Source organism: Neomonachus schauinslandi, chromosome 10, assembly GCF_002201575.2.
Source record: "Neomonachus schauinslandi chromosome 10, ASM220157v2, whole genome shotgun sequence".
Taxonomy (NCBI): domain Eukaryota; kingdom Metazoa; phylum Chordata; class Mammalia; order Carnivora; family Phocidae; genus Neomonachus; species Neomonachus schauinslandi.
In genome coordinates this window covers 19,476,803-19,491,879 of record NC_058412.1, presented here as the reverse complement: position 1 = coordinate 19,491,879, position 15,077 = coordinate 19,476,803, and the positions used below count along the sequence as shown (strand labels likewise).

At 42.5% G+C, this 15,077-nt stretch overlaps 2 protein-coding genes across 2 annotated transcripts; one reads left to right on the top strand and one right to left on the bottom strand.

Moving 5' to 3' along the window:
- Positions 1 to 1,125: 1,125 nt before the first annotated feature.
- CENPO (centromere protein O) lies at positions 1,126 to 9,623 on the bottom strand. Its single transcript, XM_044918831.1, has 8 exons — positions 9,612 to 9,623; positions 9,245 to 9,297; positions 8,904 to 9,006; positions 7,492 to 7,661; positions 4,700 to 4,817; positions 3,758 to 4,017; positions 2,025 to 2,196; positions 1,126 to 1,276 (listed from the first exon to the last, which is right to left on the bottom strand). The coding sequence occupies exons 3-8, from the start codon at positions 8,935 to 8,937 to the stop codon at positions 1,140 to 1,142; spliced, it is 891 nt and encodes a 296-aa protein (XP_044774766.1). The 5' UTR covers positions 8,938 to 9,006; positions 9,245 to 9,297; positions 9,612 to 9,623; the 3' UTR covers positions 1,126 to 1,139.
- On the top strand, positions 9,399 to 12,678 carry PTRHD1 (peptidyl-tRNA hydrolase domain containing 1). Its single transcript, XM_021697590.2, has 2 exons — positions 9,399 to 9,650; positions 12,335 to 12,678. Exons 1-2 carry the CDS (start codon positions 9,399 to 9,401, stop codon positions 12,503 to 12,505), a joined length of 423 nt encoding a protein of 140 aa, XP_021553265.1. The 3' UTR covers positions 12,506 to 12,678.
- The last annotated feature ends 2,399 nt before the right edge of the window (positions 12,679 to 15,077 follow it).

Genomic DNA, 15,077 nt, shown 5'->3' with positions numbered 1-15,077 from the left:
TTAAAAGAGAATTTACAGGTATTGATAAAGAACAAGACTGTTTTATTAAAAGCTTTATTCAACTTGAATGTGCTCATTGTGAAACTTCGGTTCGGTACTCTGCTAACTCACACCACGCATCCTTACCACGTGCCTGCAAGGCAAGGGCCTGAACTAAGACGTCTGATTATTCTCAAGCTTTCTTCTAAATGGTGGTACAAGTGGACTCTATCTGTTCCCTGGGTGCCCACACATGTAGGTTGGGTCATCCGGTCCAGGAAGTGACTGACTGTGTTAGGGCCCGGATGCAGCTCTGGGCCCAGGGCAGGAAGGACTCCTATTTGTGACTGGGCAAAGCAGGGACAGGCACTGAGATAGCTGGACCCACCAGACACAGGCTTTCACATCTGGGCACCATCCCTATAACAGAGCGCTGTCAGCAAGGCTGAGACCAGGGTTATAATATAAGGAGAAATGACCCACTACTAAGACCAGGAGATGGGGGGAGACAGCTGCGGAACTGTGGCTGAGGGCCTGCAGCAGTGAGATGAGGGGGGATCTGCTGCCCTTTACAACCACTGAGTTTGAGTAGACTTCTGATCATGCTTTTTTATAGCTGACTTAATACATTCAACTCTCTACAAACATGTTTAGAAAACAAAGTATTAGCTACACAGAGCCTGATTATCCACAGTACTTACACTGTATTCTTTATAAAACCGTAACCTAGAACATACTGCTTCAAACTGAAGATCAAACACACTTTCCTTAACCGTGTTATTCCTGTCATATCAGGAACCTGGAGTGTTCTAAGAACTTTCTTTTCAAAAGTCTCAGGAAAATGAGGCAGAATTACTTAAAGCCTTCATAAAAATCAGGAATACTCTTTCGTTAAAAGGTACATACTCCCTCTTTCACAAAATGCCTTCTGCCCCATCATCCCTTCTGATTTTCAGCTAAAACATATGATCAAATCAATACCTCAACTGTCCAGACTTGCCCCTTACCACCCTGATGAGGTATGTGACCGTTCTCACTGCAAGGACGGGCCCCAGGCAAGGGGTCTGAGCCTTTCAACAGTATTCAGTTGCCAGGACCTAGCCTGGGACTGTGCATAGAATTATTTTACTCACTTCTGACGTATTCCCAATGAAAATATTCTAGGAGACCGGGCTCATATCCAACTTTTCTCCTTTTCTTGCAAATGAAGTAAACACTTGATGTAGGGGCTTTGAAAAAAACAGATTTTCATGGGATGCTCGCTGTTCTTCCCAGGCAGGGGATAATGCATCCATTCCTAAAACAGATTATATCAATCTCATTTCGTGCAACTGGGGGAATCAGAACCCAGATCACTGATGTTCTGGACCCATGTAACCTTTCTTTTTTTTTTTTTCTGGTCTGGAGCTGAGACTGCCCTTTACTGGACCAGTGAAATTTCGAGACCCGAACACACTCTGCCCAGAAGTCTAAAACCTATGGTGTGAAATCTGTGGTAGCTTCAAAACTTCCACCTCCTAAATATATTTGATCCTATTTTTCATTATTGCCCATGTCACATTATTATGGTACATTTAACTAAAACAATAACACGATCTCTCTCAGCCAGTCCTAAAAAACTCCCGTATACAGAAGAGGCTCTAGAGAGCTAAGTGTATACTTATTTGTCTAATTGGCTTCTTACTGAAATGAGTCTTTTGCCTCTCTTCACTACAAGTGACCCTACGACTCAGCCTCATTAGCTGTCTCTCCTCAAGAGGGGTCTCCAATGACAACAAATCATCGACTGAAGGAACACTGGCAGAGTCAGATGGAGCAAAGGAGGTGGGAACTAGGGTAATTATGTTTACTACTTACAAAGAGGAGAGGAAAAATGGTAGAAGGAAAATATTCTTTGTATTTTACTGAGTAAATTTCTAGTAGATTAACAGAAGAATGGGTCTCTGGAGGTCCCACTGATACAGTCTACCTATTTTACCCTGTCTCATTCAACCTGAATCACACAGAGCACATTATCATTTCTCCGTCAAGGCACCCGTCCTCACCCTGGTACGTAACGGTGACGTCAGTTGGCAGGGCTGTCGTGAGGTCCTTATACAGCAGCCTGGCACAAAATGGGAACGACTGGCCCTGTGGCTCCACTTTGTAAGTAAACGACAGCAAGTTGCACAGTGAGTTTCTCCGCAAGGGCCCAGCCAGAAAGGCTGCAAAGTCACTCTGAGGAGGGTGGGGATCAAAACAGACACCAAATATATGATGATTACAGTTCCAAAGGCAGCGAGTGGTTGTGACACTTCAAACACATCTACAAAAACAGGGCCTGTGAATCAAATTTCAGAGAAATAAAGGGCAGAGAAAAGCCTGTAAAAAGGACTAATGATAAAGATTTATAAGATTATAACTAAGAGTTGGCGGCATCCTAGAAAGGCCTGAGGAAAGCACTAAATAAATGGCCGGGGCATGAGGGAGATGCACTGTCTTGGTAGAGCTGGCTAAGATGCTTTGTGTCTGCACTCTCGTGTCAGTCTAACTGACAACCAAGAGCTTCAGAGGTGTTCTAAACGCATGGGGGCGGGGCGGGGGGGAAAAGGACACCAAGCTTATAAAAGTCACATATTCCTTACCTGCATTCATTTCCCGTCTACTTAAAAAAATTTGTTTTAGCCCAACCCTAGCTCCATTGCAACCCCAAAAAGGTAGGCCAGAGTTTAGACAGATAGATCGTATTCCCCTATGTATTCTTCTGCTTTGCTTCTATACCTAAGGTTTAGCAAGGCACTTGGCACACAGTAGGTACTCTATAAATCCCTGTGAATTAAAAGCATAGAAACTACACAAGCATACATTGGAGATACTGTGGGTTCAGTTCCAGACCACTGCAATAGAGTCAAATGAATTTTTTGGTTTCCCAGGACAGTTATGTTACGCTACACTGCAGTCTATTAAGTATGCAATAACATTATGTCTAAAACACTGATGTACATGTTTTAATTTAAAAATACTTTATTGCTAAAAAAATATTTTGCTAAAAAATGCTAACCATCATTTGAACTTTTAGTGAGTCATAATCAATAATCAGATCACAATAACAAATAATGAAAAATTTGGTAATATTCCAAGAATTACCAAAATGTGACACAGAGACACAAAGTGAGCAAATACTGTTGGAAAAATGGCACTTGCTTAACACAGAGTTGCCACAAACCTTCAATCTGTAGAAAAAAACACAGTATCTGCGAAGCACAATAAAGAGAAGTACAATAAAATGAGATGTGACTGTACTACTTTGTGAAGAGAAGAAAGGGTCAAGTATAAAAGCCTGAGGACCACCATCAAGGAGTAAATAATCCCTTAACCAGTATCCATGCTTCAACAGCATCCAGAGTTTCAACAGGGGAAGAAGGTGGAAAATAGCTTGTATATAAATAAGAAACATGCATCAGAAGGATAATGGTCAAACTTCTGGCTCAGAAGTAGAAAACATTTTAAAATACAAAAGAAAACTTGCCTGCCCACCCCCCCTTTTCCCTTTTTAAGCCTATTCTGGGCTCATAAAATATGCTATATAAGATCCCAGACAGAGGCGCCTGGGTGGCTCAGGCAGTAAAGTGTCTGCCTTCGGCTCAGGTCTTGATCCCAGCATCCTGGGATCGAGCCCCACATCGGGCTCCCTGCTCAGCAGGAAGTCTGCTTCTCCCTCTGCCGGTCCCCCTGCTTGTGTTTTCTGTCAAATAAATAAATAAAATCTATAAAAAAAAAAAAATCCCAGACAAAATACCTGAAGTCGATCTGCCTGGTACTTCCTCCCAGCATAAGCGTTTAGGTATTCACAAAGACAGAACAGGAAGTGCTGAATATTAGTCTGTAAGTATTTTGCAGATATCTCCTCTAGGGGAATGAAGACTGGAATTGAATGGTGATGTATCCGAAGTGGCTTTTGTATGACAAGGTCGATAAAATAGGAATCCAGCAGATTTCCTTCAAAAGCAGTGCTGATGCAGACACAGACCCCTCGGCTGGTCAGTTTCCCACTGAGCCCTGAAGCAAACAAGATGAAACCTCTCAACACACGTCAGCAAAGGGAGTATGTTCTTCAGCTGCGTATGCCATTCGCTTCAGCACTGCCTCGTACATACAGTATGTGTTCAAACGTGTGTTGAAGGAACATCATAGACTCTTCTCACTCTGGCTCACTTTGAATTTGAGTTGTTAAAACCACAGAAGATGGTTGGTGGAAAAAATAAAACATCCTAATACCAAATTATCGAAGAAGAGATTTTGAAATTTTCATTTTACCTCTTACTTTCCTCTGAGTGTCAATTAATGTACAATAGTCCATTTCCTTCCACAATCCTCTATGCCATAGATAATGGGCAGGATAAATCCCTTTTAATGGGGAAACAGAGACTTAATGGGTTCAAACTATTTGACCAGTGGCATCAAGCCAGCCAGAAGCAAAGGCAGTTCTAGTACAATTTCTGAAACACACTGAATAGCTAAAATGAATAATCTAAGCCGGCCACCAATCAATCTTCTGCAAAAAGAGGCCAATTTTGTAGGTCAAGATGCCTACAAATAGTATGCCAGCTCTGTGTGTGTATGCTGAGGAAGGCAAAAACCCATGTTCATGAAATAAGTCCAGGACTAATAATATATCTAGCAAACCAACTCACTAGAGACAAGAGACTCAGACTGGAACAGGTCAGAAAATAAATTATACCTGTAAAACGATATGCCTGCAGAATGGCTTTCACATTTTCCTTTCTTCTTTCCACAACTTCTTGCTCACTGATTTCCAGTGTTTGGTCAGGTTCTACATTGACAGTAGATGCTTTAACCTGTAAAATAATGTAAGTCATTATCACTCAAACACCAATCAATATGTATCACTACATTAATCAAAGAAGAAAAGCCAGATGACCACCTTAATTTATGCAGTAAAAACATTTAGTAAAATTCAATACCTGATCACAATTAAAACTCTAGCAAACTAGACATAGAAGAGTATTTCCTTAATCTGCTAAGAGTATCTATACAAAATTTAGAGCAAACAGGTTGACCCTAAGACTATTTCTACTCAACAATATACTGAAGATCTCAGCTAATAAAATAAGGCAAGAAAAACAAGCTACAAGGATTGAAAAGAAGTAAAACTGTTATTGTATGCATATGACACGATTCCAAATGTAGAAATCCCAAAAGAATAGAGATAAACAGAATTAATGTGGATTTAGCAAAGTTGTGATATATAAAGTCAATATACAAAAATCAAATATATTTCTACATGACAATTTGAAAATCAAATTTCTAAAAAATAATACCATGTATCAGGGTTCACCAAGATAAGGCTTGTGGGTCAAACCTAACTCTACACTTATTTTTGTAGATAAGGTTTTACTGGAACACACCCATTAATTTACATGTTGTTTGTGCTGCTTCACAATACAACAGCAGAGCTGAGTAGCGGCCACAGAGACCATCTGGCTCACAAAGCCTAATATACTGATGATCTGGCCTTACAGAGGAAAAGTTTGCTGACCCCTGCCATATACAGTAATATCAGGAAAAATCAAATACATAAAGATAAATATAATGAATGATTTAAGCCCTCTACACATAAAACTATATACACTGCTGAGAGAAATTGAAGAACTAAATAAATGGAAAGACAGATCATGTACACTGCCTGGAAGATGCAATACTGAAAATACTTCAATACTCCCCAAATTATGTGTATAGATTCAATGCAATCCCAATCAAATCTATAGGTTTGTTTCTGGAAACTGACGGCTGATTCCCAAATTTATGTAAAATTCAAGGGGCCAAGAAGAGCCCAAGATAATTCTGAAGACGACGACATATATGACAGGTGTCAACACTTAGCAGTAAATGACTAGGACAAAGACAGACCAATGGAACAGAAGTCAGAAACAGGCCCACAGTGGACCCAAAGATCCATTACAATACAATGGGAAAAGAATGGACTTCAGAAAGTGGTACTGGATGCAGTGGGTATCCATATGGAAAAACAAAAAAAATATGACCTCTATTTCATACCATACACAAAAATCAATTCCAGATGGACTGTAATTCTGAAAGTAAAAAGTACAATAGAGCTTTTAGAAGATACCACAGAACATCATCATCTTAAGTTAGGCAAAAATTTATTAAAAGAAAACAAGAGCAGTAAGTAAAAAGTTAGATTCCTAAATCAAACTTCATTTAAATGAAGACTTTCTTTTCATCACAAGATACCATTAGAGAGTGAAAAGGCAAGCCACAGGCTAAGAGAAAATTCATAATACATATCCCAAACAAAGAATTCATACCCAAAATATATAAAGATTCTACAATTCAGTAAGAGATAGACAATGCAATAAACTTTTTGCAGAAGCCTTCTTGAAAAGCTTATTTCACAACAGAAGACTTTCAAGTACCCAATACAAGTACTTAACAGCATTAGTTGTAAGGCAATTGCAAATTATTCCACCATGAGATACTATGACACTCCCACCCGAGTGACAAATTTTTTAAACTGACAATATCAAGCACTGGTAAAGATGCAAAACAATGGAAATCTCATACACTGGTGCTGGAAATGTAAAATTGGTATAATCACTTCCAGATACTATTTGGCAGTATTTACTAACGATAATATACCTACCCTGTGACCTAGCAATTCTACAAGGTATACACCCAATAGAAAAGTACATATTTTTACATCAAAAGACAGGAACAAGAGTTTCACAGCCCCAAAGTGAAACAACCCAAACAACCCAAATGTCACCAACAGTATAATTTAGTAAGTAAATTGTGGACTATTCATAAAATGAAATTACCATACAGCAATAAAAAAGAATGACCACTATATGCACCAGTTTGGATGACTCTCACAGACAGAACATTCAGCAAAAAAAAGTCAGACATGAAAGAGTTTATACTTTTTACATTTACATGAAGTTCAATGACGTAGTGTTTTATGAAGCATTTTCTTGGCCGTGCAGGAGTTATTGGAGAAGTAGATGTACAGAAAGAGAAACAACTAGCAGACTACTGCAGTAATCCTGGCATCCAAATACTTGAAGTACAAAGACAATCTAAAGGAAAATTTGACATGTCTTGCTGATTGACCCCGGGCTTGAGAGAAAACTGAAAAGAGGGAAGAATTAAAGTTCACTGTGTGGTTTCAAGCGTGGGTAAGGGAAAGATGGCGCTAATGACAAAAGTGCCAATGACTCAAGTCAGGCTGAGATTGAAGTAACAGTCTCATGTCTCTGAGTTCGGGCTAAGAGACTATTACAAAGAACCTGCCTGGCCTATCAGTAATGTCTGACAATTATTGGTTCATACTAGTATTAGTTGATTCTACAGCACTGATCACTTGAGAGGTCAAGGGCTGCAATCAATCCAGTAAGATCACAGGTGAAACCCAGTATACAAATTTGCTAATTCCCAGATCATGCTTGCTCTTTTCACTCCGGGAAAACCTGCTAAGGTCACCCTTGCACTCACTCTGGCTTGACGCTGCTTCACTTCAGCTCTCAGCTCATCTCGCAGACATCTCAGTTTATGAATCTTGGTCCCAAGAGCGCTTTCAACTGCCTGTGCTCTCTGCGGATCTTCTAAGTTTTTACGGGATCTATTCACTTGAATCTCTAGTCTTTCCAAGTGAGCTAAAACACCTGAGGAAAGTAAAAAGGCAATTTCACAAGAAGCCAGGGATTTCTAACTCTGGCAACAGGGAGCATTTCAGGGGGGACAGAGGGTGACTCTTTTTTCAGAACTTTGGTCAGCTAACATGTTAGACATTGGCTACAATTTATAAAACCAGAGGAGGTGACAACAGAAATCCATGATAAGCAACCTCATAGGCTCAGCACTAATGTACAAGCAGTCCCTGACCAGGACACTGTCCAAAGAGAGCATTTTCTGAATATAACTCATCTCAGTTACCCATGATAATAAGGACTCGGGAAAACGGGGTCACCAAATTCAGACCCTCAGAAACTTTTTTTTTAAATGTAGAATTATTTTTTAAATTAGCTTTTATACATGTTTTCCCAAAGTGCTAATGCACTAATTTAGAAATCCAGAGAGACTTAAATTAAGTACTTTGAAGCTCTGAAAAGTATTATTCACACAGGACTATAAAGATACACACTAGAGGGAACTGCCTACCAATAAGACTGGGTATTAGAAAGGAAAACAAGTTCATGGTTGGACAGAAATTCAGAGGCAAATCTCATTTCTCAAGAGATTAAGGACCAATACAGGAAAGGTCACAGTTTCAAAATGCCAATCAAGTCTAACAATAAGGCATTTGCTGAACATTTCCTACATATTAAGACACTTGTGCTACATGCTTTACTTGCAAACCATGTAAAGAATTAAAGCATGTGCTTGAAGAGACTTAAATACTTATCTAATCTCCACAACCACCACCTTAAGGCTATTCTTTGCCTCCACTTTCCAGATGAAGAAATTAAGGCAGAGAAAGGTAAAATAACTTGCCTAAGGCCACGATATTTCTAATGGCAGAGCCAAGACTCAAACCTAGGTCTAACCAACACCAAAGTCACTGCTTGGCACCGACCCTTCCACAAGTGTAATGCCTAAGTGACCCCAAAAAATCCTGGAAAGAGACCTCACTGGCTAGAACTGTAGCTCTGAATATAAACACTGGGCATATTATGAACGCGACCTATCGGTTTAAAAAGGGGCCGGAGCCTAGAAATGTTTGAAGTAATTTCCTTGTGCAATGAATGATCTTAGCTGCCTGTCCCTTTCAGTCTGCAGTTGGTTCCTTTCACCACAATGCTCCCAAACAGGCGAGGTCACACATCCGTCAGAGGAGGAAAGGGCTCGTTTAACTAGGCGTCATCGTGGCAGCAGTAATAAGGGAAAAAAGGCGACCCTGTGAATACCTCCTTTGGACTTGCCGTCATTCGCCCACTCCATCCTCAGACTTCCACAGGCCCTCCTATGAAGTTGGGCAGCAAAGCGGCAATAGGGACCCAGATTTCCTTGCTGGTAAAAGTAAAAAGGCAAGAAAGTCACACCTATTCACGGCAGGACGCGCACAACTCAGGCACGCACCGCCGGCCCCCGGACACCCTGACCCGCCCCTCCCGTTCCCCGGTCCCGGCTGGCGGTGTCCCCGTCTACCTGCCCCTGAGCGCGCCCCAGAACACGGCTTTGTAAGAGGCCGTTCAGCCTTCCACTCTGGTCACCGACCCTCCGTCACCGGGTCTTATGTTCCCCTTACCTCCGCTCCTCTCGCTCACCCAGGACGAGGATGAGAGTTCCCGCCGTCCAAGCCTTCAAAAAAAAAAAAAAATCAAACCAATCGGACCCAGGGTGCTTTGCGCCCCCACCGTACAAAAACATGGCTGCGCTCAGAGCCCCTCCCTCATCCCGGCATGCCCCGGGGAGTAGGTGTGGCCTTTCGGTGGGCCCGGAAGATGGCGGTTTCTGGCGCGGAGCCGCAGATCTTAGTCCAATACTTGGTGTTACGAAAGGATCTATCGCAGGCTCCATTCTCCTGGCCAGCGGGCGCACTGGTAGCGCAGGCCTGCCATGCAGCCACCTCGGCCTTGCACATTCACCGCGACCACCCGCACACGGCCGCTTACCTCCAAGACCTGGGGCGCATGCGCAAGGTGGTCCTCGAGGTGAGGCATCCGGCGGAGGGGAGGGGGTGCCGAGGCGTCGAGACCGGAAGTGGGTGTGGTATCGAGGCCCAGATTTAACTTCGTAGCGTGGGTACGGCGGTAGTGGGGAGGAGTCGTTTACATCTAAGCTTTTGGAAAGGGCTCAGGGGCTTCCGCTATTGCTCCCGGAGCCTTGCCTTGGTTGGACGGGGTCTGGCTGTGTGAAGAGCGGACGTTGGGCGGGTTATTAATGCCTCCCGCACCCGTCCGCTCTCACCCGCGTCGCTCTTAGGAGGTGCCTGTAAGGGTGGAGGCCGGTGGAACCAGGCCCTGCCCTTCTACCTGTGCACTGGGTCGGCCTTTAATTGCGACGCCCAAAGGTACTGTCCCGCTCCCTCCCCGAAAAACCGATTCGGAAGGGATAAGAACACGGGGTTCCCTATTGCAAGTGAAGTAAAACTGAAGCATTACCGGAATATGACGCCTAATTATTTTAAAGTAAATGTGTACCTAATATAAGTTGAACCTAGCATCATAAATAGCAGACACCACCGGTGTAAAATAAGAGGTCAGGTTCTTTTTGCAGATGGCCAAACAGATCTTACCCTTACCTTTTCCCTTTGTCAGTTCGTCAGTTCTGCTGCTGGAAATGTATCCTAGGAAGATAATCAGATGCACCAAAGAGCATTGTATAGTACAAGAATATTCATAGGAGCACTTTATAATAGTAAAAAATGTGGAAATTACTAAATTTCCAACACTAGCGATTGGTTCATTTTATGCCTATAAAATGTGCTATTATAAAGCTAGCATAAATCATGGTTTTGGAGCATATTTAGTTGGCCTGGAAGAGTGCTCATTATGTGATGCTAACTGAACTGTATTCTATACAAAATGATTCAGATTTTGGAAGGAAAAACTAAGGAAATAAATCCAAATATTAAGCACGTGGTGGGATTTTGGTTAGTTCCTAATGCTTCTCTATTCTTTCTAGTTTTCTACATTAAGTGTATATTTTACTTTATACTATAAAATTTATTTTAAACACACTAGAATCCTGGAGTGGGGTAATACCCTTATGGCTAGCTGGCACAAGCAGATTCTCTGTCAAGAGAAAAACTTCTGTTGGGTAGTAAAACATCAGGCAATAACCTGTGGCGAAATGTTTTGAGAATCTGAGTAGACAGAAAAGAAGCAAATAGCTTTTTATTTATACTCTTTTTATAGGAAGAAGGGCTCAAAAAATCATCTGGTTCAGATATCCCCCCTCCCTCACGTTCAGGCAGATAGTATATTTATTTACCCCTTTTCTCAGATAAGAGGTCTGAAGCCCACAGAGATTAGGTGAGACCCCTAAGTCTGAAAGACATCTGATGATTCCTAGCTGTTAGCCGTAACTCAAGAAGGGGATCAAAGAGTCACTCCTGATTAAATTAAGGTGGTGCTGTAGCCATAAAGACCAATAAAATATAAGACCATGCCAAGGCTAACTCCACTTATTGGGTACTTACTATGTGCCAGGCACTAGTCTGAGCCTAATGTCATTGAATCGTCACTGCTGCTAAGAAGCGTTATCATCCCTGTTTTACAAAGGGGAAAGAAAGTACCAGCTAAGTCACATTAACTCCTCAAAGATCCCACAGTCCAATCCCTGGGGCCCCTGGGTGGCTCGGTTGGTTAAGTGTCTGACTCTTGATCTCAGCTCAGGTCTTGATCTCGGGGTCGTGAGTTTGGCCCCGAGTTGAGCTCCATACTGGGTGTGGAGCCTACTTACCACACACACACACACACACACCACACCCCCAATCACTCACACACACACACACACACACACACCCCACACACCCCACACACCCCCCAATCAGGGGCAGAGCGAGAGTTTGGTGCTGAAGAAGGAGCGGGAGCGGGGAGGGGAAGTCCATGAGTTCTCCAGCATGGCTGTGCCCAGAGGGCTCTAGATAAAGAGTGACAATCTCAGCATCCTCTAATTTGATAAGACATAGCTCTAGTTATCTTAGTGGCTTCTGCCTTTCTAGGCAAAAAAAAAAGAATACCTATGCCAAATAACACACTAATTATCATTATTTTCTGAGTGCTAGCTTCAATACTTCTCGTTAATGGCAGTCAGCATGGTGATAAGGATGAGGAGAAACAGTGGGAGAAGGATGTGAGAGAATGGTTTGCCTGCCGAGCCCGCTGAGCTAACAAGCGGGAACTCTCCCAGCAGAAGGAAAACCCTTCAGGTTTGGGTGGGATTGGGCGGGAGGGAAGGATGGAGATGGAGGTGATGTGTTGTTAGAAATCCTTTCCTACTCAACTCTTAATTAAGTCAGAGCTGGCTGAAGGATTGGGACAGCTGCATGGGCACCAGCCATAAGAGAAGTAGAAAATGTAGAGAGCACAATTATGGACAATGCATACAGCATCTCAAGAGGGAAGAGAAAAATCATCTCCATTTTAGAAGTGGGCAGATTACGCCTCTCCCTCTCCTACCCACAGGCCGCCTATCTAAGGTCCTACAGAGAGTGAATGCAAATGGGGCGGTGAAGCTGATGCTTCTGGAGACGTGCTCTACAGCTCCTTCATTGAGAGAGCTGTTCCTCCACTTTGAGTCAAGAGGAACCCCCTCCACACTTTTATTCATTACCTTCCGACACTTCCTAAATGGGCCATTCAGTCTGTGTCCTGTGCTCTGCTCCTGGTAGGCTGCAGATGAAAGCACCCTAAAGGAGCTGGCTGAGACTCTGCAGCAGAAGAACATTGACCACGTGCTTTGGCTGGAGCAGCCTGAGAATATCGCCACTTGCATTGCGCTTCGTCCCTACCCCAAGGAAGAAGTGAACCAGTATTTGAAGAAGTACCGATTGTTCAAATGACTAAGGTTATCAGTTGCCTTGATGTATTTGAGCATCAGCCGGATCCAGAAACTGCATGCCATCCGTCCCTAAGCATCATGTACTCCTCTCCATGGCAACCCGCTCTTCCCTTTTAAGTTATGAATGTTTCTTGAGGGTCAAACACATGTTCATATTAAAGTTGTCATTAATAAGTACTTCCTCTTATTTTTAATTATTCATTAGTTCAGATGGGGAAAGTCAGTGAGCTGCAACATTGTCCATGGGTCATTTCTCAAATGGAAGATTTGGTTAGACTCCTATCCAGGGGTCAAAGAAACAAACACCCTTCCTTCTTTATTAGGAATAAGAGTTCTTCCAGTCACCCAAGTTTAAAACTTTACCTTTGAATTCTGGATTTCTTATTCACATCCAGATATCATACTCATTGAATCTAGGGCAATATCAACTTTAAGATACACCATTATTTTACATGTTTTTAAGAAAGAAGATATGCTGCCATTAAGACATGCGATTAACCCTAGGATGTATTTCAGTTTCAAAGATGTTAAAACATGCATATGCATGCACACACACAAATATATATTTGATGAAATTTGTCAAGTACCATATGGTAGTTTTCAGTGCAGCCACCCTGCATCAGGCTCTCATTTTGTTCATCAGAGTGTCCCACTGGTCTGCTCCCCTCCCATGTATCCTGGCTACAATCCAGCAGACTTTCTGCCACGAGGTTTATTTAAGATCATTGAGCACCCTGTTAAATAGAGACTCCTACGTGCCCATAGAATAAAGTCAGAACTCCTCAGCTTAGCTTTCAGACCCTCCACATTTATATTTCCTACCTAGCATTTGAAGTTTATCTACTACTCTTTCCTTATCCAAACTTGATGTTTCAACAAAGGCACTCCAGTTGCTGCCCGCCAGTCTCGGGCCTGGGAGTCAAGCGCTAGTACTCTTCCCTGCCCATTCCCACCTCTGGACTTACTATTTCTGGCTTAAGTTCAATCACCTTCACAAAGTCTTACCCAGCCCAAAATGACAGTTCCCTTCTCTGAACATCTAGAATGCTCTGTACAGTGTTTTACTTATTTCTAGAAACATTTGGAAACATCTACAGAAACTGCTTGGACCTCTGTGAAGTAAAGGTTATAAAGGGTAATTTGCTCAGCAGTTACTTGTTGCAAGTCTATGGTGGGTGGCAGGCTATGTTAGGAGCTGAAAAAAATAAGGGTGAACAGAACAGTTTTTGCCTTCAGGTAGCTAAGAATCTAATGAGAAGACAGATATGTAGATAGTTCATACAGAAAGAATTGTACAAGGTAATGTGGCTATACTTTCCCCCTCCCATCTGGATGCCAAAACAGCTAAGATACTAGATACAAAGATTTTCCGTTATAAGAGGTGGTCATTTGAAACTAGGAGAGTGGATAAGAGAATTGGTAGAGTGCTGAGGGCAGAACCATGTCCAGGAAACCACCGCAGTAGAGTTTCAATCAAATGCAGCATGGAATTTCAGTATCTAAGTACTGGAAACATGTAGCATTTGGGAACATAATGGTGAGCTTGTTGAAAGCAGTTGAAGTAGCATGTCGGGGTAGGACTCTGTCGTCTATTGAGACAAGAATGGGAGAGGAGGTAAGAGGTGGGGACCATTCTTTCAAGAAGCTCAGATGGGAGGAAGTAATGATTGAATGGGGGCTGGAAAGGTGAATGCTAGGTCCCATAGGGGGAATTTTCTTAGATGTCTGAGCAAGTTTATGGGTGAGGAGAGGGAGGCCAGGAAGAAGAGGGATTGAAGTTACTAAATGGAATAACTGATAAAGTCCAGAAGAAGTGGGAAGAGGTGGGGTCAAGGACATAGGGAAGGACTGGCCTGGAACGGAGAGAGAAAACTTTTATGAGACTGGAGGAAAGAAGTGGGGAAATATATATACATATATACGTGAGTTTATATAGACTGGAGAGGGGAGAAAGTTGAAGTTGACCATCCTTGTTGACTTCACTTTCTTCTGTGAAGCAGGAGGTATATAGCCTTTCATAACACTGAACAGACTTAACTAAGCACTGTATTATATGGCATCACATGGTGGTAAAGACCTCACAGTCCGGTGTCAAATGGCCTGAGTCCAAATCCTGGCTCTCATACATTCAAACTGTATGAATTCGGACAAGTCCATCAACTTCCCTGAGCCCCATTCCTTCATCTGTACAATAGGCATTTATGGGAATGCTACGTGGTTAAATGTGTTAGTATGTACAGGTCCCATTAGAACAGTGCCTGGGCACTTGGAGCTAGAACCTAAGCATAGAAAGATAGTATAAGACACAGCCCTCAAAGAGCTTTCGGTCAAGTAAGCCCCGTTGTCTAATTCCCTTTCTGCTTGAGAGTGATGCCATCCAAGATCCATGAAGCGCTCCCTGCTATTAGGAAAATGTTTCCACATGACACTGAGGTCAAATAGCATAAACTTCTACCCAAGAGGGGAGAGGACAGGAATTCATGAGTTGATCCTGAGTGAATGCAAGCTAGTAGCAGGGAAGCAGCCAATCTTATGAGTATAAGCTCAGACCATTGTCATTTGAGCTATATCAG

What these genes read in the sequence shown, in the direction of transcription:
- PTRHD1 (XM_021697590.2), top strand. Translation starts at nt 9,399, where the DNA reads ATGCCCCGGGGAGTAGGTGTGGCCTTTCGGTGGGCCCGGAAGATGGCG. An exon ending in TGCGCAAGGTGGTCCTCGAG is followed by an intron (nt 9,651 to 12,334) that starts GTGAGGCATCCG and finishes TGCTCCTGGTAG; the next exon opens with GCTGCAGATGAAAGCACCCT.
- CENPO (XM_044918831.1), bottom strand. Translation starts at nt 8,937, where the DNA reads ATGGAGTGGGCGAATGACGGCAAGTCCAAAGGAG. An exon ending in TGACGGCAAGTCCAAAGGAG is followed by an intron (nt 7,662 to 8,903) that starts GTATTCACAGGG and finishes TACTTTCCTCAG; the next exon opens with GTGTTTTAGCTCACTTGGAA. An exon ending in CGTCACCGTTACGTACCAGG is followed by an intron (nt 1,277 to 2,024) that starts GTGAGGACGGGT and finishes AATCTGTTTTAG; the next exon opens with GAATGGATGCATTATCCCCT.